The sequence below is a fragment of the Chiloscyllium plagiosum genome, unplaced genomic scaffold (assembly GCF_037043375.1).
Source record: "Chiloscyllium plagiosum isolate Xiang-an unplaced genomic scaffold, Cpla_swu_hap1 HiC_scaffold_12, whole genome shotgun sequence".
NCBI lineage: Eukaryota > Metazoa > Chordata > Chondrichthyes > Orectolobiformes > Hemiscylliidae > Chiloscyllium > Chiloscyllium plagiosum.
Window position 1 is genome coordinate 74920192 of NW_028270150.1, and position 26682 is coordinate 74946873.

General features: G+C 43.4%; 1 protein-coding gene and 1 long non-coding RNA gene across 2 annotated transcripts in view; one reads left to right on the forward strand and one right to left on the reverse strand.

Annotated features, from left to right (window-relative positions):
* Positions 1-14711, reverse strand: part of arhgap31 (Rho GTPase activating protein 31) — a 102423-nt gene extending 87712 nt beyond the window's left edge. Inside the window, exon 1 of the mRNA XM_043700660.2 lies at positions 14113-14711. Coding sequence (XP_043556595.2) covers positions 14113-14215 — 103 coding nt within the window. The 5' untranslated portion in view covers positions 14216-14711. The remainder of the gene's footprint in view (positions 1-14112) is intronic.
* The window catches only part of LOC122555542 (uncharacterized), a 69365-nt gene that overhangs the window by 14322 nt on the left and 28361 nt on the right, over positions 1-26682 (forward strand). The gene's annotated exons all lie outside the window — the stretch shown is intronic.

The following is a 26682-nucleotide window of genomic DNA, read 5'->3' on the forward strand; positions in this document are numbered from 1 at the left end:
AAGAATGTACCCCTCTAACAAAATACCAATTGTAATTAAATTGTATTTTCCTAGCTAAGGTTTATTGGATCTCCTGTAAAATGTTCTTCAAGTGGTGAAAAGTGTTTAATAGTCTACACTGGCAAAGCAAAATGGGCCAATAGGAATCCCACTGATGTGGGAAACATTGACAATATTTTTAACTTCAGACCAAATATGTCGGCGGCACGGTGGCACAGTGGTTAGCACTGCTGCCTCACAGCGCCAGAGACCCGGGTTCAATTCCCGCCTCAGGCGACTGACTGTGTGGAGTTTGCGCGTTCTCCCCGTGTCTGCGTGGGTTTCCTCCGGGTGCTCCTGTTTCCTCCCACAGTCCAAAGATGTGCAGGTCAGGTGAATTGGCCATGCTAAATTGCCCATAGTGTTAGGTAAGGGGTAAATGTAGGGGTATGTGTGGGTTGCGCTTCGGCGGGTCGGTGTGGACTTGTTGGGCCGAAGGGCCTGTTTCCACACTGTAAGTAATCTAATAGGAGTCCACATTAAGAGTGTAAATGATATCTTATGCAACACAAGGAAGTGAGAAGATGGGGATGGGAGAGTGTTGGGGAAGGGAGTTTATTAAGTGTGAGGCTGAAACTCAGTTTTCCAAATCCAGGATTAAACCAAGAAACGGGGAGTCTGAATGTTAAAGTGGTTTGGGTTTCCCAATGGCAGGGACCAGGAAGACCTTTTGCATGTAACTTGTATATGTCACACAAGCTCATTAAATCTCACCAGGATTTAATGCCCCTTCCTATTTAGGCTATCAATGAGTAAGCATCATTTGCCTTCTGATTCCTGACTGGCTATAAGTAGCAGTGGGCAAGCTAATGTAGCTTCAGCATTTCAAGAGAGCAGTTGCTGCCCTTTGGGGAGTGTTATTTTAAACAGGTGGGTATTAACAGGCCAAAGTGGCAAGCAGGAGAGAGGAAAGCCAAGGGAAGCAACATGTCTAGGGCGTACAACCAAGGCCAGGCATCTGAGGAAGAGAGACAGAGTGTTCATGAGGGCAGTGCGTTGAAGAGATGGAGACAGGGCCGAAAGACAAAAAAAGAGAAGCAGACAAGGGGTTGCTGATAGTAAATCAGACAATAAGTAAATGCTGAACAGAAGCTAACAACGTGTGAGTAGTTGAAGATAGGTTGAATGTGTTGGGAGAAACCCCTCTAGACTAGATGTACGGGTGTCAGGGTGGGTAATGAAGATGGAATGAGGTGTTCATGTATCAAAATTGTTAAACTCAAAGTTACCTCCTGAAAGTTTTGAAATACCTCATCTAAAGAATAGATGTTATTCCTTCAGCTTGCATTGAGCTTTACCTGAGCACTGCAGCGGGCCTGAGATGGAAATGTTGACATGGGAATGTGGTGGTCTGTTGAAGAAAGAGGCAACTGAGAGCTTGGCATCGTTGTTATGGAGAGACCAGAGGTGCTTGACAAAGTTAGTCTGTATTTAGTCTCCCCAGTGTAGAGACCACATTATGAGCAGTGAATACAGTGGACTAGATTGAGTGAAGTGCAGGTACACTGCTGCCTCACCTGGAAGGTGTGTCTGGCACCTTTAATGGTGAGGAGGGAGGATGTAAACGGGCAAGTGGTACATCTTCTGCGATTGGTTGGAAAGGAGGCATGGGAGTGTGTGGAGATGTTGAGAGTGGAGGAAGAGTGAACCCCTGGTGTCCCAGAGGGAATGGTCCCTACAGAATTCTGACAAGAGAGGGGAAGGGGGAATATCTGTCAGGTGGTGGTATCCAGAGGGAATGGTCCATATGGAATGCTGACAAGAGGGGGGAAGGGGGAATATCTGTCAGGTAGTGGTATCTCACTGGAGGTGGCAGAAATAGTGGCTTAAGATCCTCTGGAAAAGGATGCTGGAGGAGTAGAATGAGAGGAACAGGGTGAGCCAATCGGTATTGAGGGATGGAAGAGAAAGGATGAGGGGTGAAGGGTAGGAGATGGGTCAGACATAGCTAAGGGCCCTGCCAACCACAATATAGGGGAATCCTCGGTTCAGGAAAATGGTGGGCATTTCTGAGGCTCGGTGCAGAAGGTGAAATCATTGGAATAGATGCAACAGAGACAGAGAAATAGAAGAATGGAATGGAGTCTCCACGGAATATTTTGAGGAAGGGTCATAGGACTCAAAACTTTAATTCTGTTTTCCCTCCACCAATGCTGCCTGACCTGCTGAGTTTCTCCAGCAATTTCTGCTTTTGTGAGTTTCAGATCTCCAGCACCATTGTTTTGTTCCATAAGAGAGTGGTGGTGGTGGATGGGGACAGTTCAAGCCTTCTTTGAAGGAGGAAGCAGAGAGCCCTAAGACCATCCTGATGAGGAACAGACGTGTGAAGGGATTGCACGGCCATGGTGAACAGGAGGTAGCTGGAGACTGCAAACTGGAAATTTTGAAACTGATGTAAAACATCAGAAGAATCCTGGATATAGGACCTGCAGCAGTTTAAGAAGGCAGCTCACCACCACCTTCTCAAGGGCAACTAGGGATGGGAAATAAATACTGGCCAAGTCTAATGCCCACATCCCACAGGTGAATAAAAATAAATCGGGAAGAGTCATATCTGTGGATTTTAGAACGGAGATAGAAGCAAGTTGTATAGTTGGGATGTACGAGGTAGGAGGCTGTGGGAGGAGGTCCCCAGATGAGTTGAGGTTCATGGCCTCCCTGTACATAAACCTTACCCCTGACCTTCCTGGTAATCACCTTCCCACCCCCTGACCTTCCTGATAATTACTGTCCTGTCCCCCGGCCATCTTAGTAAGTACTGCTTTGCCCCCTGCCCCTGATATCTCTGTGTGTGACTATCCTGCTCTCTGACCTCTTTGTTCATGGCCACCCTTACTCTCCTCATTTTCCTGTTCTTGACCACTTGCCCTGTGACCTCCATGTGCTTGGCCACATAACCTCTTGCCCATCCTGCCCCTGAACTCCCTGCCCTCTGATGCCCTCTTGCTTGACCATTATCCTCTCACTGCCCTATTCTCTGACCAATCCCTCTCAAGCGATACTCCTATGAGTTGATGTACTCCAGTCCTTAGCCTCAGTTCTTACAGTCCAGATTTGTCTGCTTTACTTCACTCTTGCATTGAGTATGTCTCAGACCCCCCTGTAATAATGATGTTTGTCTGGACATGGCACATGTCAACATTCCCTGCTTTTCTCTTTGGAAAGCATTGACGAACGCCCCAAGATCAACCAAAACATTTGAGTAGACTCTTCAGCATGATGCATGAATTCTCCTTAATTCTAATTCATTGGGAATAAAGTGCGTCATCAGTGCTTGAACATACATTTAATGACTAGACTCTGTTTAATAAACCTATCATGACAGATCCCAGCTCATGTATCATTATATAGGGTTGATGGAGTGAAAATCCTTCCTCTTCATGTCACTTTGTGGTTTCTGATGGCAGAGTTGATTGCAAGATTTCATCTCTGCACTCAGGAGCTGTCAGGAATCTGCAGAGACTTTATGCTGTCTACATTTTCTGTGCTGTATGGCCATGCCAAATTTGATCAGTTCTGGAAAATGGCATTGATTATCTGCAAAGTACAAGCCAAAACTGTCTGATACAGATCTCAGTGGTTGCCTGAAATGAGCCAGACTGGTAAATGTTGCAGGTCAATATGATCATCATTTACACAATTAAAGCAATGCTGAAAGTGGCCTGGGACTTTAAGATTTTAGCAGCTGTCCTGTCTCCTTTGTAGAGATCTCCAGCCAGCTTTTGGAGACCTGTACACTCTTTGGGGTGTGGACTTGTAGGGGGAGAGGTTGGATGCAAGTAATACTTTAGTGATGTTTGACACTCCACGTCTCCTTTTTCTGATTGTGTTCCTCCTCCTCTACAAAAATTACATCCAGAGTCAACAAAAGAGGCAAGTTTATCTTTTCTTAGGTGCATTGGAAAACTGTTATCAGGAATTACAAGAAGAGAAAATCTTCAATACACCCTTGGACTGCAGATTTACCACATTCCCAAATGTCAGTTGGGGGCACCTGAAAATCTTGGCATAATCGTAAAATTGTTCCAAAGCAAAGTACCTTTAGAAAATGTGTGTGCATTGATGAGCTAAAGGTCAAGGACATTTCAGATGGATTGTAACTATGTACTCAATAAACTAGTGCCTAATTTTCCTCAATATTTTATGCTGGGTATTTGTTAAATGTCTGAGAGGCAAAACACAAAAAGAACTAACCCTCTATCTTCAGAACAAGTGAATTAATAAAAATCGTCAAGTCTGAGAAAACGTGTTTTATTAAAATGATAGGTGTCAGAACTGCTTCATTTCAAAGGTAGTTTAATTGCTTCAATGCACTGAATAAATATAAAGGCTTCCTGCTGAGCTTCTTTTGGGTTAGCCTGAGGGGTTTCCTGACTAAACACAGTAACTCCTACATAGGTAAAAACAATGACTGCAGATGCTGGAAACCAGATTTTGGATTAGTGGTGCTGGAAGAGCACAGCAGTTCAGGCAGCATCCAAGGAGCAGCAAAATCGACGTTTCAGGCAAAAACCCTTCATCAGGAATAAAGGCAGAGAGCCTGAAGCGTGGAGATAAGCTAGAGGAGGGTGGGGGTGGGGAGAAAGTAGCATGGAGTACAATAGGTGAGTGGGGGAGGGGATGAAGGTGATAGGTCAGGGAGGAGGGTGGAGTGGATAGGTGGAAAAGAAGATAGGCAGTAGGACAAGTCATGGGGACAGTGCTGAGCTGGAAGTTTGGAACTAGGGTGAGGTGGGGGAAGGGGAAATGAGGAAACTGTTGAAGTCCACATTGATGCCCTGGGGTTGAAGTATTCCGAGGTGGAAGATGAGGCGTTCTTCCTCCAGGCATCTGGTGGTGAGGGAGCGGCAGTGAAGGAGGCCCAGGACCTCCATGTCCTCGGCAGAGTGGGAGGGGGAGTTGAAATGTTGGGCCACAGGGCGGTGTGGTTGATTGGTGCGGGTGACCCGGAGATGTTCCCTAAAGCGCTCTGCTGGGAGGCGTCCAGTCTCCCCAATGTAGAGGAGACTGCATCGGGAGCAACGGATGCAATAAATGATATTAGTGGATGTGCAAATAAAACTTTGGATGTGGAAGACTCCTTTAGGGCCTTGGATGGAGGTGAGGGAGGAGGTGTGGGCGCAGGTTTTGCAGTTCCTGCGGTGGCAGGGGAAGGTGCCAGGATGGGAGGGTGGGTTGTAGGGGGGCGTGGAACTGACCAGGTAGTCACGGAGGGAATGGTCTTTGCGGAAGTCGGAAAGGGGTGGGGAGGGAAATATATCCCTGGTGGTGGGGTCTGTTTGGAGGTAGCGGAAATGTCGGCAGATGATTTGGTTTATGTGAAGGTTGGTAGGGTGGAAGATGAGCACCAAGGGGTTCTGTCCTTGTTACGGTTGGAGGGGTGGGGTCTGAGGGCGGAGGTGCGGGATGTGGACGAGATGCGTTGGAGGGCATCTTTAACCACGTGGGAAGGGAAATTGCGGTCTCTAAAGAAGGAGGCCATCTGGTGTGTTCTGTGGTGGAACTGGTCCTCCTGGGAACAGATCTGGCGGAGGCGGAGGAATTGGGAATACGGGATGGCATTTTTGCAAGAGGTAGGGTGGGAAGAGGTGAAATCCAGGTAGTTGTGGGAGTCGGTGGGTTTGTAAAAAACGTCAGTGTCAAGTCGGTCGTCATAATGGAGATGGAGAGGTCCAGGAAGGGGAGGGAGGTGTCAGAGATGGTCCAGGTAAATTTAAGGTCTGGGTGGAATGTGTTGGTGAAGTTGATGAATTGTTCAACGTCCTCGTGGGAGCATGAGTTGGTGCCAATGCAGTCATCAATGTAGCGGAGGAAGAGGTGGGGAGTGGTGCCGGTGTGATGACGGAAGATCGACAGTTCTATGTATCCAACAAAGAGACAGGCATAGCTGGGGCCCATACGTGTGCCCATGGCTACCCCTTTGGTCTGGAGGAAGTGTGAGTATTCGAAGGAGAAAATGTTAAGGGTGAGGACCAGTTCGACCAAACGAATGAGAGTGTCGGTGGAAGGGTACTGTTGGGGACGTCGGGAGAGGAAAGAACAGAGGGCTTGGAGACCCTTGTAACCCACCTTATAGCACAATGTTCTAGTTCCTATTTAAGGAGAGCCGGTTTTAGTTGTGTAAAGGGGAGTGCAAAAACTAGAGAGCATACGTTTAAAGTGAGAGGGGAAAGATTTAAAAGGGACCTAAGGGGTAACTTTTTCATATAGAGGGTGGTGTGAGTATACAAGCTGCCAGAGGAAGTGGTGGAGACTGGTACAATTACAACATTTAAAAGGCATCTGGATGGGTGTGTGAATAGGAAGGTTTAAAGGGATATGGACCAAACGCTAGTAAATGGGTTTAGATTAATTTATGTTTTGGAGATGCCGGTGTTGGACTGGGATGTACAAAGTTAAAAATCACACAACACCAGGTTACAGTCCAACAGGTTTATTTGGAAGTGCTTCCAAACAAACCTGTTCAACTGTAACCTGGTGTTGTGTGATTTTTAACTTAGATTAATTTAGGCCAGTGAATTGGACTGATTCTATGCTGTATGACTCTATGTCTCCATAACTATCTCTAAGTAATGAAGACCTCAGGCACTCATCAGATTGAAGGAATCAAAATAAACCCCTGAGTGCTCTGTAAAACATACATGATGTAGAAACAAATGATTGCAACTGAACAGCACTCAGGCTCGGTAAAATACAGAATCTCTTAAAAGTTTCAAATGTGTCTGTATTTTACTGAGAAAAAATTGAGGGTCATTAGTCACCGTATTTCTGAATTGTTTCATTTTGAAACACTATCTATCTATAACACAAAATGATGAAGGAAGAGTGTAGTTCAGAGTAATTGCCAATTCTGATAAAGTTTCTTCACCTGAAATATTCGCTCTGTTTCTCTCTCCACAATTGCTGCCTAACCTGATTATTTTCAACACTGTTTTTGTTTCAGAATAACAGCATCTGCATCATTTCATGATTATTACAGTAATTAATAATTTGTTGATGAACAAGAAAGCCTGCAGTTGCCAGAAAGATTAGTAGGTGGTCACTTGAAACATTCAGGTTATGATCTATTACTATTTCAGTGTACACTGTAAACAATTAACATTGTTAGTTCAATAGAGTGTTGCTGATAAGCACAGAATAGTTCCACTATGTTATCTCTTTCTGAGGTAAAAGTTCTACAGATCTGAATAATATTGGAAATTCAGATCTTTGTGGATATTGTGAGTTGCCACTGGATTACTACTGAAAGACGTTTGTACAGAATTGGATGCCCTTTTTTTTAACCATCAATGATGGACTTTCGCTTATAGAGCACATTGATTTGGAATAATGGGAGGAAGCAGGATAAATAGGGGTCAGTGGCTCATAGGAATATACAAGTCTCTGTTGAGAACGCCACACTCCACAAATCCTAACTGAATTGTAAAAACGTCTAATATTCCTAAGAAAATCGAACCTCTAATTTAACCTGGAAGTTGCATTTATTCACTGCTGTGTTTTGTCGTTAATCAGGCCTGTCCAGGGAAGCCTGTGGTTTCCAGAATTAGATGTTGATTCCTGTGCCACTTGATCTAAGAGCTTTGAAAGTCACAAATTGTAACCTTCTTTCCTGACTGTTCGACGTTCTGCATTTATTGAATCTCCGATTGTGTAACAGTTCAGCTGCACATTTCACGTCAACTGGCTTGCATAAATTGCCAAACGTCTTCAACAGTAGCTCACAAGTTTAGTTTTAATTTTCAAATTGTCATTCTGAACTTTCTGTCTGCCCTTTTTCATTGCTTATTTCTTAAATGCATTTTCATACTCCATTTGTCACTGTTCAATCTACCACCCACATCTGACCCTCAAACACTGGTAATTAAGCCACTCAATTGTTCTCATGTTCCTTATTTATCTGGCTTGTTCAGTGGACCTGAAGCTCTTGGATGGGCTTTGCTTGCACCAGGCAGATTTTGGAAGCTCTGGTTCCTCTGCTGCAACATGGAACACTCTTTCAGGTTTCATTTCTAATCTGCTGCCCTTGGCTTTGATTCATGATCACATCTATGTTTAAAGCCATTGCAATTCGTGATTGTGACAGTGTAAAAAAACTTGAAAAGTGTAAATCTTTTTTACTTGCTGATCGTCAGTGATTAAGATGGCTGAAAGGAGGAGCATTATGTCAGTGATTGCTTTGGCATTTAATTTTCCAACAGAATAACAATACCCCCACCCCTGCCCCTTCCAATCAATACCAGTTGGCTATGCCTATATAAGGGTCTCTACGGTCAGTCTAATCTCTGTGTGCAATATATGTACATAGAAACAGTAAGGACTGCAGATGCTGGATGCTAGAGTCAACAGATGTGAAGCTGAAAAAACACAGCAGGTTGGACAGCATCCAAGGAGCAGGCAAGTCAGCATTTCAGGCCAAAACCCTTCACCAGAACCTGAATTTTCAGCCCAAAACACTGATTTTTCTGCTCCTCAGATGCTCTCTGACCTGCTATGCTTTTTCTAGCTTCACATCCATACATACTTAGAGGTTGCTTTAAAGATCTTGGGAAAGTGTAATGCTGGTTGTACCACCTTAATCTGACCCTCCTTCGTCCAGCATCCATAGCACTTCTGGCTTTCCCTGTATCTATGGTCCTTGTATCAATCTGTATTTATGTCACTTTCATTATTCCTTGTCAAGTTTTAGAGAAATTGGGTCATAGAGTCATGTAGCACAAAACTGACCCTACGATCCAACCCATTCATGCCGACTAAGTTTCCCAAAACTAAACTAGTCCCATTTGCCTGTATTTAGCCTATATCCCTCCAAAGCTTTCCTATTCATGTACCCATCCAAATGTATCTTTTAAATGTTTTAACTGTGCCTTCATCTACGACTTCCTCTGGCAGTTCATTCCATGTATGATCTGCCCTGTTTGAAAATGCTGTCCCTCAGGTCCGTTTTAAATCTTTCTCCTCTCCCCTTAAAATTATGTCCGCTAGTTTTGAACTCCTCTACTCTTGGGAAAAGATCTTTGCTCTTCACTTCATCTAAATCCTCATGATTTTATAAACATCTATAAGGTTACTTTTCAACTTCCTATGCATTGGATAATGCTTGCTACCTCTGACATTACCCATTTCCTGTAAGATGAATCACACCAGTTGTACAAAATAATGTATTCTGGTGCATTCACAAACTAAGTAAAATCAATTAGAAGTTTCATATTAATTTTTTTTTCTACAAATTAGTTTTTCCTTTTACATTTCTCGCTCCGTGCTGATGGTGATCTGCATTAAATGTGTAGCAGATTCAGAACAGTTAGCATTGATAGTCCCTGTGGCCCTGGGGGGAGTGCCTTGTCACCATTTAGTACCTCTCCATAACAATAAAGCCAAGACTAGTAATATATGTAACAGTTACGAAGTAATGATATGTTATCCCAACTCCAACCGTCATTCAAAACAGAAAGATAATCTTAAGCTTCCAAAACATTTTATTTTATACATGTGCATATAGGGGATAATCAGCTAATTAGTAGATTTACAAAAGCTTTAAACGATGATTCAGTACAAATATAGCCTTTCCGGTGGGGACATATATCTTTTACACTGAGACATCACAGAATCGGAGTAGAAAACCATACAGCAGCATAGATGATGGGTGTATTTAAAAGGACAATTTAAGTTTGACCAATGATTCATTAGTAAAGAATCATTAAAATGCAGTTTCCCTTTTAACTACTTTGCTCTTTGATAACAAGTTAATTTGTTTTGAATATGAATTCAGAACTAGTACATATGTCTTTTCTAGTGGTCTTCTTTTTCTAGTTATTTACATGATGATGTAACTACTAGAACAAATATAAATAGAAAAGGCTTTCCAAAGCACATAACCATCATTCAGATGGAAAACAACTTAGTAACTCCGTTTTGCACACCACGCTCTACCATTTATTGTTACCCTAAATCCTAATTCTAGTGTCCAATTGGAAAATCATTAATCTATTGGGTGTGTGATTGATACCAGTCAAGGTGAAGACTTTACTTGTAAAATGTTTGTGTCTTGACCTCTCATCGTCTCTGATTAGACAAAGGCCTGGTCCCAAGGCTGCTGGATGAGGGAGGTACAGGTACAACCTTTAATCTTAAATTGGCCAATTTACTAAGGGTAAATGAGCAACAATAGTAACATTAGCTGTGAAGTAAAGCTTCTGTTATTCAATCCCAACAATGCACATTCACCCCAACCTCAGCACTGAGCTTGAGTTGCAGAATCAGAAGGGCAGCAAGCTGAATCAATGTATCTCTTAGTCCTCCCCAATGACACAGAGGCAATAACTAGCGTAGAACTTGGATTTGGGTCTCTCAGCATCTTAGGGCCTTTGGACCTTCCATTTTGAGCAAAGGAAGGAGGAACTTAAGAACCACTGATGAAATTATAGGAAGATGTATGTGGTCTACAAGTTCATTTTTGGAGAATGCAAATTCATGAATGAAAATAAAAAAAGATGAAGCCCATCACAAAACATTAATGCCAATGAACGTTCCTCATTTCTTGTGCAACTAACTCAGTGAGTCTGTCTCTCACTGCAACCCCCAGGTCATCTCCTCTGCCAAACTTCCAGCTCAGCACTATCCCCATGACTTGCTCTACCTGCCTAACTTCTTTTCCACCTATCCATTCCACCCCCCCCCCGACCTATCACGTACATCCCCTCCCCCACTCACTTATTGTACTCTATGCTACTTTTTCCCCACCCCCATCCTCCCCTCACTTATGTCTCCACCCTTCAGGCTCTCTGCCTGTTTTCCTGATGAAGGGCTTTTGGCAGAAACGTCGATTTTACTGCTCCTCGGATGCTGCCTGAACTGCTGTGCTCTTCCAGCACCACTCTAATCCAGAATCTGGTTTCCAGCATCTGCAGTCATTGTTTTTACCTATCTATAAGAGGTGTCAACATTCTCTTTGCCAAACTGTCGAGTGAGAAATGATTGACAACATGTACAAAAAACCCTTTGTTGGATATCAGTTACTCGTGGCCCCTGTACTGATGAGATATGAGTGAATTTTGATTCAACAATACAAAGGTCACATTGGATGTGGCAGGTCATCAGAGATCTGGACAATATTGCTTCATGACACTCAGAAATTTTTACATTGAGAGAGAACACAAAGATAGGACTTGGGTTTCAGCATAAAGTGGATGTTAAATGGCATGAAGAGAAATAGGAAATTTATGCATAAGCATTGTACTCACTGAGGGAAATGCTGGCGAGGATGTAGCAAATAGTAGAAATAATATTATTGTGTGGATAATATTATAAAGGCAATGAGAAAGCAAAGGAAATGTGCTACAGGAAGGAATTGCTCTCATGTGTAAAGACTGAACTGGCCCCCCTCCAAAACCATGCGATGTGAACCTGTTGGTGGAACACCAGACAAAAAACAGGACGCTCTTTATGTGGATGCTGTTATTGAATTCTTTGTCAGGACAGCTCGGAAGGAACAGAGCCTTCAGAGGTTGGAGAAGACCAACAACAACCGTTTGCATTTATATGGAGCCTTTAAGTTCATGGAACTTCCCAACGCATTATATTGGGCAATGCCTGTTATGCGGCTACATTAGGATCGGCACCCCCATTCATATCAAGATTAGAGTGATGCTGGAAAAGCACAGCAGGTCAGGCAGCATCTGAGGAGCAGGAAAATCACCATTTTGGGCAAAAGCCCTACAACATTCCTGATGTTGCCTGACCTGCTGTGCTTTTCCAGCACCACTCTAATCTTAACTTTGATCTCCAGCATCTGCAGTACTTGCTTTCGCCTACCCCCATTCATATACATAGTACTTCACTGTTTGCTAGTACAAGTGAGGGCAATTCTGTACACAAGATGTGCCTATTGATCGTGTGTTCCCTTCACAGGGCAATGACAATCTTCAAACAACACACCCTTAACACATCTCTCAACGCACCAACAAAAGTCAGCATCCTCAGTGGACGCAAAATAACACAGAAGTATATAATGCAGAAAATTTTGACAAAAAAAGTCAAAAGTAATTTAACACTGATAATGGAAGTATAACATTTATGGTTTGTGATGTAGAGCTAACAAGTGCATGGCAAAGAATTACATACATACCTGGTGTTATGTAAGGACACCGTAGCAAACTGTAGTGAATAATTTTGCAAATTTGTAGATCACTTTCAACCAGGGTTCAGTAAATGATCTTCAGGCCCTGAGTGACATGTGCTTGTTTCTGACAGACCTTCGTCACAAATAAAAGTCATCTGCTTTTAATATAGCATTCATTACACTTTCAGTGGAGGTCTGACAAGGCAGATCATTATCTAAAGATGATCTCTCCAAACTTCTGAACACCTAGAAACTGATAGATTTGCTGTTGAACTTCTCTCATTATGTGGTGAACTGGAATTAAATATTCACTATTGCATTAGTCTGCCTCACACCTTGCAATCATCAAGAAGTTAGAACTTCCTCCCAATTGGCTGATAACAAGCCTTCAGAAATGGCCCACTTATTGTTAGATGAATGCTTTGAACTAGAGTTGGAATATGTTAATGCAAACAAGTTATATTGTTCCCATTGTTAATTCCTTATATTCAAGACTATACCTCCATTAAACAGAGCAAACAAAAATAGGGTCTTCTCAAATCCTTTAACGTTCGACCATTCCTGAGCAACAGAACTTGAACAATGATCAGACATGAAATTTGTGTAGTACACCACCACTTAATCTCAAAAGACAAGCTTTGTTTCCTAACAAACTGAACAGGAAGCAAAGTCTTGTGCTGTCACAGAGATGATATAAGTAATCTCAGTGATTCTGCAGTCAGTGGGGCAGATTGATTTGGTTCTTGCTTGAACTTTAGGACCAACAATAACATTTCAATTTAAACAATAGCTAATTAATCATATGCATTATATACATCTTGTTAGAGGAGTGTGTTTGTGTATGTGTATATATATATATATATATATATATATGAGTTATTATTATTGTTCCTTTAGCAATCAGTGGAAGCATGCTGAGCTAATGCTGATAAACAAGATTGAACTTCTAAAGCTGAACACATGGCCCACTCTAAGACATTTGAGGACACAGTCCCTGCAATATGCTTCAAAGCAACTTTCAACCTTACCCGAACCCCTGGTTTTGCAGCAATTATTATTTTTTCCACCTGCCAACAGCCGAGAATTTCCAGCCGTGTAATTCTTTCCTCTCCTTTGCAACATTGTTGAATCGTGTAGTCACCAAGAAAAATCTGTTTGCCAGCTGTTTGGGAACTAGCCAAAGATCAAGCCCTGTAGGTTTGAAGGCAATTCCCACCTTCATTTAGCAATTCCCACATGAAACAGTTTCCAGACCAGGCAGTGCTCCGACACCCCCGCTACCAAACCTGCCTCCTCACCTCTTTCATCCACAGCCACTAGAAAAGACACTTTCTCCTCCAGACTGAATATCTGTCTGATTTAATAAATAATTTCAGATAATTGTGTTAGCCAAAGCATTTTCCTAGGAATTGCTGTTCTGTAAAACACTGTCACTGAGTATTTATTGTTTGTTAGTTACTGTACTTTGGTAATTTCATTTAGATTTTATTTTATAAATTTTTGTCCTGCGTAACGCATTATGTGGAACAAACAGCTGTGTTACTGAGGTCCACCAAGCCACTTGTAGAGTTGTACAAGGGAGCAGTGAGTTGATGGAGTGTTTTTCTGCCTGAGGAGGCATTCATTTAAAATCAACTGATTGCACAAAAATTAGATTAACTGCAAAGCCTGAATATACACAGGACGTGGATGGAAATTCCTTTGATTTATTTTTACACTTGATGTTATAATCAGACTGTAAAATATAAAGGATCCACTGATGTTTGATTTAAATTTCACCCAATTCCAAGAGAGTGCTAGTACGATTTAACTGACGGAATAAATCCTCCTTTTAACGGACTGCAGATTTCAGTTTAGCACAGTCCAGAGAGAAGGAGATGCATGCAATGATCAGTGAGACACCCTTTCAAGTGGCTTTTAACTGTAAAATTAAACATAATAAGGGTTTACTTTACCATCCTGTCCGGAGTTCTGTAAGTAGTCACCTAGGTCACAACCAAACGCAGTGTCCTTCGCACCCTTCCGTTTTCCTTTCTGTTTTGCTCCCTTGTTCTTCATGGGTGAACAAGATAACTTCAGTAATCTGTGCCTTAAATTGCTTTACCACAAGAGCTGTCTGTAAACAACCACCAGTTTCAGAAAAAGAAAATAAAATCCCAGTGAATCTGCCTCAGCCAACAGGCAGTGCAGACTCACATCCTGACACGACGTTTAGTCAGTTCGTAGCAATAGCAATGACTTTTGCAGAGTCCACATTGTGCACGGAAAGAAATAGTAGGATCCCTTGTTTGTCCTTTCACAAGACACAATTTAACAGCTTGGCATAAAATGCTGAAGTTCATACAGCTTCTAATTTGGAGCTTTTCTCCTTCTAGGCCCCGTAAGACCGAGAGTTTAAACATCAGCTTCCTGTGCCTTTTTTCCTCTTCCAAAGCATGTCAATGGTTTATCAATTTGTGCTCAGGAAATGCTGTAAGAAACCAAGGAAGTGAGGCACTAAGGACAAGCGTTACAGTTAGCTGGGCCTGACAGCAGAGAGATAACGGCCCCAGCCTTTAACAGTCACAGCCTGACAGGAAACCTGGTGTAGGCCAGGCTTGGTGCTCAGTGCTAAACCACATCCTGTTGCAAAGTCTCTTTCAAAACTCATACACACAAGAAAAAAAAGTCCTATGGTTTTTATTAAGTGTATACCAAAATGTTATGACATAGTTGTAATTAAGGAAGGATATTTTTCACATTGCTCTTCAATAGTGCACAAATACAGTTAATTCTTCTTTCAAAATACTTTATCTCATGATCAGCATGCTGATTTATAAAATTCATCACAAAATATTTAATTTTAAAGCTTGGGCTGCAGAGGAAAATCAATGTTAAATTTGCTACTGCAGTGGCTCTCCTCCTAAACTTCGTGTGTTCTTCTGGAAGGAAATTCTTTACAGATTGGCTATTAACGTAGATGTCCACATTTATTCTGAATAACTTACTGAGATTTCTCATACTCATCTACAACTTGGCAGGAGGTCGCTTTGAAAGAGCTGTGTTGCTTTAAGCAGCAATCCAGAGCTAAGAAGCTGCCCCCGCTCCTTGTACAGGGGCTGATTGTATAAGATCACAGAGAATGGGAATAAACAACCGATTATGTGGCCATCAGATTTGCTCACTTTGTTTCAAGGCAAAGGGCAAAAAGCATTTCCAGTAAAAAAATGTGAAAGATGAAGATTTTAAAAAAGATTTGCAGCCTGTTTTGATTTCATGCAGCTTGTGACGTTAAATAATCATTTGAAAGAAAGCCAGAACTTGCATTTATATAGTACCTTTTATGGCCTCAGGACATCTCAAAGTACTTTGCTCTCAGTGAACTCCTTTTAAAGTATGGTTGCTATTTTCTTTACTGTACAGGGTTTTCTAATCTGTGTTGGCAAACCACAAGTTCTGACAAAAATTGACCAGAATAGCATTCCTTCATAATAAATTAGATAACTGCTTTGCATTGAATGTAAACATTTTGAGCCTTGTGTAGCCAACAATATTTTTCAGTGGTTTTCTGTGATTTTGTGCTATTGATGCATTGTGCCATAATCCCTCAGCAAGTGAGCTATTGGTAGCAGGCTTGCCTCTAAGTCAGAAGATTGTGGATTCAAGTTCCAAGCCAGGGACTGGAAGACTAACAAAAGATAGACTCAAGTGTAGTGTTGAGTGAGTGCTACATTGTCAGAGATATAGTCCTTGAATATAATGTTCCACTCAGTTTCTAGATGGATGCAAACAGATCATGTGGCAGCATTTTGGAGTACAGTAGGTGAAATTCCAAAATTTCCTCTAATTATTTTTGTGTGCACCCCACATTTTATTTAAGTTTATGCACTCCCCTTTTATTTTTTTGCAAGGCTGCAGTTAGTTTAAAGTGACAGAGTTGTGTGTGGACTGTGAAGGGTATTTCGGATTGTTGCACAACCACATGGCTCTGTAGCTTAGAGGGAACTCTGGTGAATTCTTCCCTGTGTCCTGATCAATGTTCGTCCCTCAACCAATATCAGCAAAGCAGATTACCTGCTCGTTTATCACATTTCTATTGGCAGGAGCTTCCTATCAACAAATTGGCTGCCATGCTTTCTGCATTGCAACAGTGGTACACTTCAGAAAAATATATAGTGGCTGCTGAGTGCTTTGAATTATCATCGGGCTGTGTTAGGTGCTATATAAATGAAATCCTTTGTTTCTCTGTTGGTGATATTTAAATCATTTCACTTTTAAAATTCCCTTTATTTTCTCCCATTTCTGCAGAAGGTTTCATTGGTATCAGCAGGGCTCTGGACTCATACCAAAAGGATTATTCTTTATCTGTGAACCCGGATAGTGAGAAACAGGCTAATTAAACACACAGCCACTTCTGTCCTCACCTGACAGGCACAAACCTGTGCACTATCCAGGATGGATAGAGAATGACCAGGAGTAGCAATTGCCAGTTTAGGATGCTGAGTTTTACAGGGAAAAAGGTGAATGTAATATTAACTGTTAAGGTAGTGGAAAGGCAATGTTCATTTTTTACCACAGCCTGCTTATTTTTCAGTAGCCAAATCTGTACAGTTCTGGCTTTTACCATTCTGAGTTCTTTAACGGACCCTTTCATTTATATGATATCATTTTATGTGTTCCGAGGAGGATACCTTTTCAAAGCAGCTGCATAAACTAATATTGTAAAGGAAATTAGTAGCTATAAAGCATAACTAGAATGATTTTAATTTAGGATCCATTTTCCAAAGCTTTGTAAACTCATGATCCCTTCAAATTTATTATGGCGTTTGTATGTAAATAACGCTGACACATTTAAGTAGAGCCTCATAAGGCACAATCTGGGGAGACGGAGCTACACTACACAATGCTACTGTCTTCAGTCAGACTCTGTCCCATTCTGTTTAGGTAAGTTAATGACGTGGGTCATGATGTCAGTCAGTGCTTGGCACTGCTTGATCTGGACTCCTGACAACTAAAAGCAGAGACGACAGTGTAGTTATTTTTGGAATGCCTTGTTCACTCCCAACCTTTTCATTGTTTGGGTAATTTCCTTTCTAATACTGAGTTGTTATCAACACTTGAACAACTAAACTCACTACTCCACTCTCACACCAAATCCTAAAGATTCTGTTATTCCAGCAAAAATTTTAATTTATTCTATAACAATCTGTGTTATACAATGGCAATTATTATTTGAAAGCATAGCCAGCCACTGTATTACATCAATGTCTGAAACAACATGCAGGGTAAAGTTTGGAAAAGACATTGGTTTAAATGGGAAAAAGGCAAAATATGAGGAACTACAATTCATGTTGTGCATTCCTACCTGGTATCTACGAACTAAAAGTAGTAAACATTAAGGATAAATACGTAAAGCAACATCACAGGTGTTTTTTGGGAACTGTCTTAATAATTTTCAACAAATAAAGTTCAGATCAATACATGCCCCGTTTAGAACCAGCAGTTACGGTTTATGTTAAACAGTAAGTGCATATCTTCAAGAATCTGTCAGGTTCATAGTTTTTGTTTTCCATAGATCTAAGAATAATGGAAAATTAATAATAGATTCCGTCCAACAATTCTGAAGGTTATAAATCCAGAAGTTGACAACTTCTATATGTGCACTCACACTTATTGTCACCTCAAGTCTCAGATATTCCAATGCTTTCCATCAATTTTTGACCCTGCACCCTCCAAAAATGTCAGCTCATCCAAAATTTAATGATACAGTTCCTTTCCTGAAACATGTCCTACTTGTCCATTATCCCATATCTTTGCTGATCTACACTCCCTACCTATGCCACATTGCCTCCAAAATTAAAATTCTCTTTCAGAGGGGAAATCACTCCATGGCCTCACACCTTGGTAATTTGACTTCTAGTTTTATGACCATTGCTTCCTGTTTCTTACTCTGGCCTGTGCTTATTCCCAGAACTTTGGGCCATATTCATGTTTGTCCCTGTTTGTCTCATTGCTTCTCAGTCTATGGAATTTATTTACTGGTCTCTTCCAACTCTTCTTGTTTCTTTCCTGTTCAAGAGCCTCCTTAAAATTCATTCGATTGGTCTTCCCTCCTCATCGCTCTATCTTCTGCTGATGGGAGGTTAGGCCTGGGTAGGCGAATATCAGAGAGCCACATGGTGGAATTTTCCCAAATCCTGAACAATGTTGGCAATGATGACTCAGTTGGGAAAATATTACAAAATCAGAACAAATGAGGTTCCCAATGTTGAGAAAAGAAAGTCTGATTCTGAAACTAAGTTTCGAACATTGAGAATCTCACCAGTGAGCAGTGAGAAGCCTATTAGCATCCGTTTGCTGCTACTTGTACCCTACTTCACCTCATTGTTCTCCCATGCTGAATGGAGACAATTCCAGATGTGAAACTCCGAGCATGTATCTGGAGGATCCTGCTCCCCGCTTGCTCTTCCAGGTCTCCTCTTTGGACAGCAGTCTCCAACATCCGAGAGTACATTCCATTGGCATTGACCACTCAAATCCCCACCCACAGACATTGGCATCACTTAACTACCAGCTCACTGCACCGTCATGACACATCAGTGACCCAGTTGTAATACAGGTCTCCACTTCAATGCTGCACTCAGGAGGGCACTAGCATTTCTCATTGTAGTGTAACTACCAAGTCACTTTGTACATAGGGACAGATAACCATCTCACAGATTAGATCACGGTGCACGTCAGAGCTCCTCACCTGGTCTTAACGCGCTATCATTTTATGTCTACTTGGATGCTTATAACATCTTTGCCTTATCCTTCCTTTTTGCATATAGCTGCCACAATCAAAGCTTGGGTATTCATGGCTCTCTGAGTGGCCTTGATGTTCAGTGCAGATACAAAGCCAGGCAGCTTGTCATGGTTGTCAGCAGTGACCAGTCAAGGAAGTTGACTTATTCCTAAATGTCATATCTGCAGTGTGCACCAACAGTGTATGTAGCAAACACACTGAATGCTTTTCAACCAAATGGGATACATCCCACAGGCCTCCTGTTCAGAGGACTCTGTTTAAATGTTATTGTCCGTGCATGACTGCTGAATGATGGCATAACTGGGCAGCTGCTATACTGCCCACTTAGGCTCACCGCTATAAATTGATGGATGTCTCCTTAACATCTGAAGATCCCCCATTCAATGCTGACAGAGTTTTGTCCTGTTATGGCCACTGCGGCAGGGATAGCAATCATTCAGACAGGTTTAGAACATTGTGTGGTGCTCAGGATGGCATCATTCTTGCTGTTGCACCTGAAATCACAATCACCCTCAGAGCTGATGTTTTAAAAATTCATATATGGGATATAGATGCCTTTTGTTTATGGTGCACACTGCTGCTATGGCATGTTGATGGTGGAGGGATTAGATGCTTGTCGATGTGGTGCCAATCATGCGGGCTGCTTTATCCCCTGGATGGTGTCAAGCTTCAAGTATTGTTGGAGCTGCACTTGTCCAGGCAATTGGGGAGCATTCCATCACCCTCCTGACTTGTACCTTATAGATGATGAACAGGATTTGGGAAGCTTGGAGGTGAGTTACTCGTTACAGGATTCCAGCATTTGATCAATTTTTATAGCCACAGTATTTCTGATGAAAACCAAACATTTATTACAGATGTGATAATGTGTTATCAATGAAGGATAAAGGATTACCTATGCCACCTATGTCCTTTCCTTCCCATTATGTTTAAGTGTAGTCCCTGGCATGCTGGCCTTCATAACAAGAGGAATTGAATATATAAGCAAAGAGGTGCTTCTGCAGCTGTACAGGGCCCTGGTGAGACCACACCTGGAGTACTGTGTGCAGTTCTGGTCTCCAAATTTGAGAAAAGACATTCTGGCTATTGAGGGAGTGCAGCGTAGGTTCACGAGGTCAATTCCTGGAATGGCAGGATTACCTTACACTGAAAGACTGAAGCGACTGGGCTTGTATACCCTTGAGTTTCGAAGATTGAGAGGGGATCTGATTGAGACGTATAAGATTATGAAAGGATTGGACACTCTGGCAGTAGGAAACATATTTCCACTGATGGGTGAGTGCCGAACCAGAGGACACAGCTTAAAAATACGGGGTAGACCATTTAGGACAGAGCTCAGGAGAAACTTCTTCACCCAGAGAGTGGTGGCTGTGTGGAATGCTCTGCTCCAGAGGGCAGTGGAGGCCCACTCTCTGGATTCATTTAAGAAAGAGTTGGATAGAGCTCTCAAAGATAGTGGAATCAAGGGTTATGGAGATAAGGCAGGAACAGGATACTGATTAGGAATGATCAGCCATGATTATATTGAATGGCGGTGCAGGCTCAAAGGGCTGAATGGCCTACTCCTGCACCTATTGTCTATTGTCTATTGTCTCACCACCCTGACTCTTTTTGAGGAAGAGGTAGCTGGAGTGAGGCTCAGGTCTCACTTTGTGTTGGTGATGCGCAACCGTGGCTCGAGTGGTGGAGGGCAGCTCTTTGCATATACCCAGCCACCGTGAGGATGTTGCACCTAGCTGTCCATGGCAGCTGCCAATCTGTCCAAGGTGGCAGCTGGATACTTGCATGTTAGAGGCAGCATGGTCCAGATAGCATCCAGATAACCTTCAAGTGAGCTTCCCTTTTGTGTCTGACAACCCCACCTGCCGGTTCCTGTGTCTGACTGTGCGTTTGGATGAAGTTGTGAAAGGCTGACACCGTGGAGCCCTCTCCTGCCCTATGTCTGGGTGGGTGGCCTCTATCTGGGAATCCTCTGAGCATCAGTGACCCAGGGGTGTTTCTTCCTCAACCACCAGCAGAAATGTGACAATGCCGTGCTGACTAAATTGTGCTGCTCACTATTCTCTAGCTAAAGTACCCACCAAAGGGTCAGTATCTGAGCTGGTGGAATGTGCAGGAGGCATCCTTGCTGGTGCTTCCTCTGAGGGAACTGCACATTCTTACTCCGAGATGGAGCAGAAGATGTCTTGACTTCTTCAGGGCAGAGAGCGTACACATGACACTGGTGCCTGCAGGAGGCAAGAAAGGGAATGAGTTACAAAGTAGGGATAGAAATTGAGCAAGTTAAGAGCATATTCACAGTGGGTGTAATGAGATAGCAGCACAGTACTTGACAATGGTTCGTACACTTGGTTGCCAGGACAACCATCGCCATATAAACAGAATCCTGTGAAAGCTAGGATTCTCTCCTCACAGCGGGGTAAGGAACAAACAGAAGGCACCCTCAACACTCATCTCAGTTTTCTCTACATTGTTGGGAATGTTCTCTCTTGGAATGAGATAATGAAGGGACACAGCTTTTAATGCTGGTAAACCTCTCAACCCCTCTGGATGGCTGTTGTTTGAAATTTGTTTTTATTATTTCAAAAATATACTTTATTCGTATAATATTTTGATGACCTGTACAGTTGGTCATGCCATACATACGTAAACATTCCATTTCTTGGTATACAGAGACAGAGTAATCATTCATATATACAGGTCTGTACGATTACATGTTTAGCTGAGGTGTCAGCAGAGCCCAAGTGACTGCGTGAGCCCCCTGTTCTTCTTAGTCAGGCAGATGTTACACGGTGGTCTTTCCCCACCGCGCCTTGGCGGCAGCTGCCCCAAGCTTCAGCGTGTCCCTCAACACATAGTCCTGGACCTTGGAATGTGCCAGTCTGCAACACTCAGTCGGGGTCAACTCCTTCAGCTGGAAGGTCAACAGGTTTCAGACCACCCAGAGAGCGTCCTTCACCGAGTTGATGACCCTCAGTTGATGTTCGTATCAGTGTGCGTCACGGGGAACAGACCATGGAGCACGGAGTCTCGCTGCTCGGGACGAACCTCGACAAACACCACTGCATTCCTCTCCAGACTTCCTCTGCATAGGCACATTCCAGAAGGAGGTGTGTGACAGTCTCGTTCTCCCCCGCAGCTGCTTCGAGGGCAGCGTGCGGTGCGGCTCAGAGTCCGGGCGTGCATAAAGGATCTCACAGGCAGAGCCCTTCTCCCCGCCAGCCAAGCCACGTCTTGGTGCTTGTTGGAAAGTTCTGGCGATGAGGCATTCTGTCAAATGCCTTTGACAGTCTGCTCAGGGAACCGCTCGATAGGATCCGCCCTCTCCTTTTCCCGAAATGTCTCAAGGACACTACGTGCTGACCACTTCCTGATGGACTTGTGGGCAAAGGTGTTTTTCTTCATAAACTTCTCCATGAAGGACAGGTGATATGGAACAGTCCAATTACTCGGAGCGTTCCACAGCAGCGAGGCTAGGCCCATCCTTTGCAACACCGGTGACAGGTAGAACCTCAGTACGTAGTGACACTTGGTGTTTGCGTACCGGGGATCCACGCACAACTTGATGCAGCCACACACAAAGGTGGCCATCAGGGTGAGGGTGGCATTGGGTGTGTTTTTTTCCCCCGTTGCCCAGATCTTTATACATGAGTCCCTTCGGACCCGGTCCATCTTTGATCTCCATATAAATTGGAAGATGGCCCGGGTGACTGCAGCGGCACAGGTTCTGGGAATAGGCCAGACCTGTGCCACGTGTAACAGCAATGACAGTGCCTCACACCTGATGACCAGGTTTTTTCCCCGCGATGGAGAGCGACCATAGCTTCCATCTGCCCAGTTTCTGCCTCACTCTGCTGATACACTCCTCCCAAGACTTGGCGCACGCCCCAGCGCCCCCGAACCAAACACCCAACACCTTCAGGTGGTCGGTCCTGACGGTGAAGGGGATCGAGGATTGGTCGGCCCAGTTCCCGAAGAGCATGGCCTCGCTCTTGCCTTGGTTTACTTTGGCCCCCGAGGCCCATTCGAACTGGTCACAGATGCACATGAGTCTGTGCACGGACAGCAGATCTGAGCAGAAAACAGCGACGTCATCCATGTACAGGGAGGCCTTAACCTGCAGACCCCTGCTACCAGGAATAGTCACCCCTCTCAGGCTCGCATCCTTCCTGATGGACTCGGCAAATGGCTCTATGCAGCGCACAAACAAGGCAGGAGAGAGAGGGCAGCCCTGCCTGACTCCAGATCTGACTGGGAAGCTATCTGATTCCCACCCGTTGATTGAGACTGCACTGACAATGTTGGTGTAGAGCAGTCTTATCCAATTGCAGATTCCCTTCCCAAAGCCCATTTTGGAGACAACATCTCTCATATACCTGTGTGATATCCTGTCAAAGGCTTTCTCCTGATCCAGGCTGATGAGGCAGGTGTCCAACCCTCTGTCCTGCACGTAGGCAATCGTATCCCTGAGGAGTGCGAGACTCTCAGAGATCTTCCTGCCCGGTACAGCACAGGTTTGGTCAGGGTGAATCACCGACCCCAGAGCAGACCTGACCCGGTTGGCAATAACCTTTGACAGAATTTTGTAGTCTACATTCAATAGTGAGATTGGTCTCCAATTTCTGAGTTCCTACCTCTCCCCCTTCCGCTTGTAGATGAGGGTGATGATGCCTTTCCTCATGGATTCACTCATGGTACCTGCCCGAAGCATACTGACATACACCTCCAGCAGATCCTGGCCAATCAAGTCCCATAGAGCAAAATAGAGCTCGTACTGTAAGCCGTCGCTTCCGGGAGTTTTATTCTTTTCGAAGGATTCAAGGGCCTTGGTCAGCTCATTCAGAGATAGCGGTTGGTCCAGCCTCTCCCGTGTTCTGTCGTCTAAGACCTCCGTGATAGAGGACAGGAACGACTGGGAGGCCGCGCCGCTCTTTGCATCATTCAGACTGGCATAGAAGGTTTTGCTGATCCTCATGATGTCAGCCTGAGATGACGTTATTGAGCCATCTTCTTCCTTCAGGCTGCTGAGCACAGAGCTCTCTTTGTGCACCTTCTGGAAGAAGAAACGTGAGCACATCTCGTCCTGCTCCACCGAGCAGACCCTGGACCGGAAGATTATCTTGGAGGCCTCCGAGGCAAAGAGTGAGGCTTGCTGGCCCTTCACCTCCTTGAGGTCCTCAGTGACTTCGACCCCCATCGCCTGCAGCAGGAGCGGTTTCTGCATTCCCTTTGCATCTGAGGGGTGAAATTTCATGGGTCTTCTCCTTCTTTCTGTCTCAGACAGCTACTTAACTATATCTGCATCCAATTTCTGGTTGTGTTAACCCTTTAAGCAAAAACACATTTTGGAATTACAGTTTAAAATGTCTGCGGTTCTTCATTACAGAAGTGTTGGAGATGGGGTTATGAAGATAGTTGATCATGTAGGTCGGTCAGTCATGTGCTGAAACCTCTAGGCATAAGATTAATCAGCGTTGCCAAGCCTTCCACTTTAGCATGGAGGTCAGGGACAGTATCATTCTGCCCTCAGGTGGGGCATGGGGATATGCCTGGCCTCTCCGGAGAAAACCAGGCCACGGGACTGTGGGCAGGGAATCTGCTGCAAAACAAATGAAATGTGTCAAAAGGCAGGCATTCACTGCTCGATGTGATTTGTGAGGCCTGGCTGCATTGTTTTGAATTGCTGACCCTCTGCAACAGGAAAAGACTGTATGCGTGTTCCAGCGGAGGCAGACCAGAAAGCAAACAAATGAAGACAAATTGTAGAGGGCATACACCGGTAAAGGGGCCTTGAAAGTGGGGTGGGGCAGGAGGATTATTTTAAGCGATTATGAGAGCCAGCTCCCCACTCCATCAACAATCCCAACCATACTGCAGGGAATGACTTTTGTCGTGGTTGGTTGAAAATTTCCATTTATACTTCACAGCCTCAAAAGTTCTTAACTGTTGCAGCAAGTGGAGCATTTTTCAAATGCAGTTATTGTTGTAGCACGGCAAAACAGTGCAGCTAATTTGTGCACCATACTGTCCTGTAAACGGCAATATTAGATGAACCCGATAATCAGTTAAAGTGGTATGGAATAAGAGGCAAATATTGCTCAGCAACCACCAGCGTAAACTCCACCGCTCAATCTGAAATAGTCCTGTGGACTCTCATACGTCCACCTGAACAGACAGATGGTTCTCAGTTTCACATCTCAGCTGTAAAATCACACCTCCCACAGTGCAGCTGCTGAGATGCAAGCAATAGTTCGCCATTCCTAATACCAAAAGATCCAGAAACTCTCAGTTTAAGTTTAAGGTGACATCAGCTTAATGGTGTCTCAGTTTTTTTTAAAAATGGGGCCGGGACGTATTTGTTTCTTTGTTTTTTTTGGAGATCATTGTTTTCTTTTGGAAAAAGAATCTTTCTTTTGGGGAGTTGATGAGTCAGAAGATCCTCATATCACTTTTATTGTTGTCTCTGTTGCAGCGATAACCTCAGTGGGATTGGTCAGATTGATGCAGGTAGACGTGTCTAGCACTTATACTGCTGCTTATTGACTTGGCACTGGGAGAAGTCTTCTGAAGTTCAAAAATAAGTATCATTATCATATGAAAGTAGATTTAAATGTCTCTTTATGTAATTTCCTGTTTTACAACAGAATTACATTGTGTGTTCTGCCCATCCAACTTGCATGAGCATAAAGAATAAGCTGTTGTATACAGGAGGACTTGGAGGGGCAGAAACCTTTTTGCAGATTTTATTTAATCGGACCTGGTTTTTTTGTGTGTTGATGTAGGGAACATTTATTCTCAATCAAAACAGCTGAACATTGGTGCATGTTTTCTAATCAGCACTAATGATCGAGTTTTACAGTACAGAAGGTGGCCACTCAGCCCATAGTGTCTGTGCTGAATGAGCTATCAATGTAGACCCATTCTTCTGGCTTTTCACCCATTGACCAGCCATTTCATTCTCTTCAAGTATACCTCTAACTCCTTTCCTTGCAGATTGCCTCGATTTCACTGTGAATGGTTGTTTTTCTGAGTTGCTTTTGCACTGACACTGGTTTCTGAGATTGAGAGAGATTGAGGAGGAAAGCACTTATCCTTGCTGTTATAAGCCCATGCGTCTTTCTCTTTCTGCTGTTGCTTCAAGTGTGCTGTTTATTTCCACTTCCAGTTTTAGTTTCAGTTGTCAACATGAAAACAGATATTGCTGGCAGAACTCAGCTCATCTGGCAGCATCTGTGGGGAGAATGCAGAGTTTTAACTGTGAAGAAAGACATGGAGGCTAGGGATCTCAGGGAAATAAATATTGATGTCTTGAAAACAGTCTACATTACAGATGAGGAAGTGCTGGCTGTCTTAAAAAACATAAAAGTGGATAATTCTCTGGGACCTGATCAAGTTTATCCCGGGATGTTGTGGGAAGTTAGGAAAGAAATAGTGGGGCCCCTAGCAGAAATATTCGTATCATCTATAGCCATGAGTGTGGTTCCGGAGGACTGCAGGGTGGCTAATCTTGTGCCATTATTTAAGAAAGGCTGTAAGGAGAAGCTTGGGAACTGGTGAGTTTGACATCAGTGGTGGGTAAGTTGTTGAAGGGGACTCTGAGAGATAGGATTCACATCCATTTGGAGAGGTTGGGACTGATTAGTGTTAGACAGCATGGCTCTGTGCATGGGAAACCATGTCTCACAAACTTGATTGAGTTTTTTGAGCATGTGACCAAGATGATTGATGAGGGCAGAGTGGT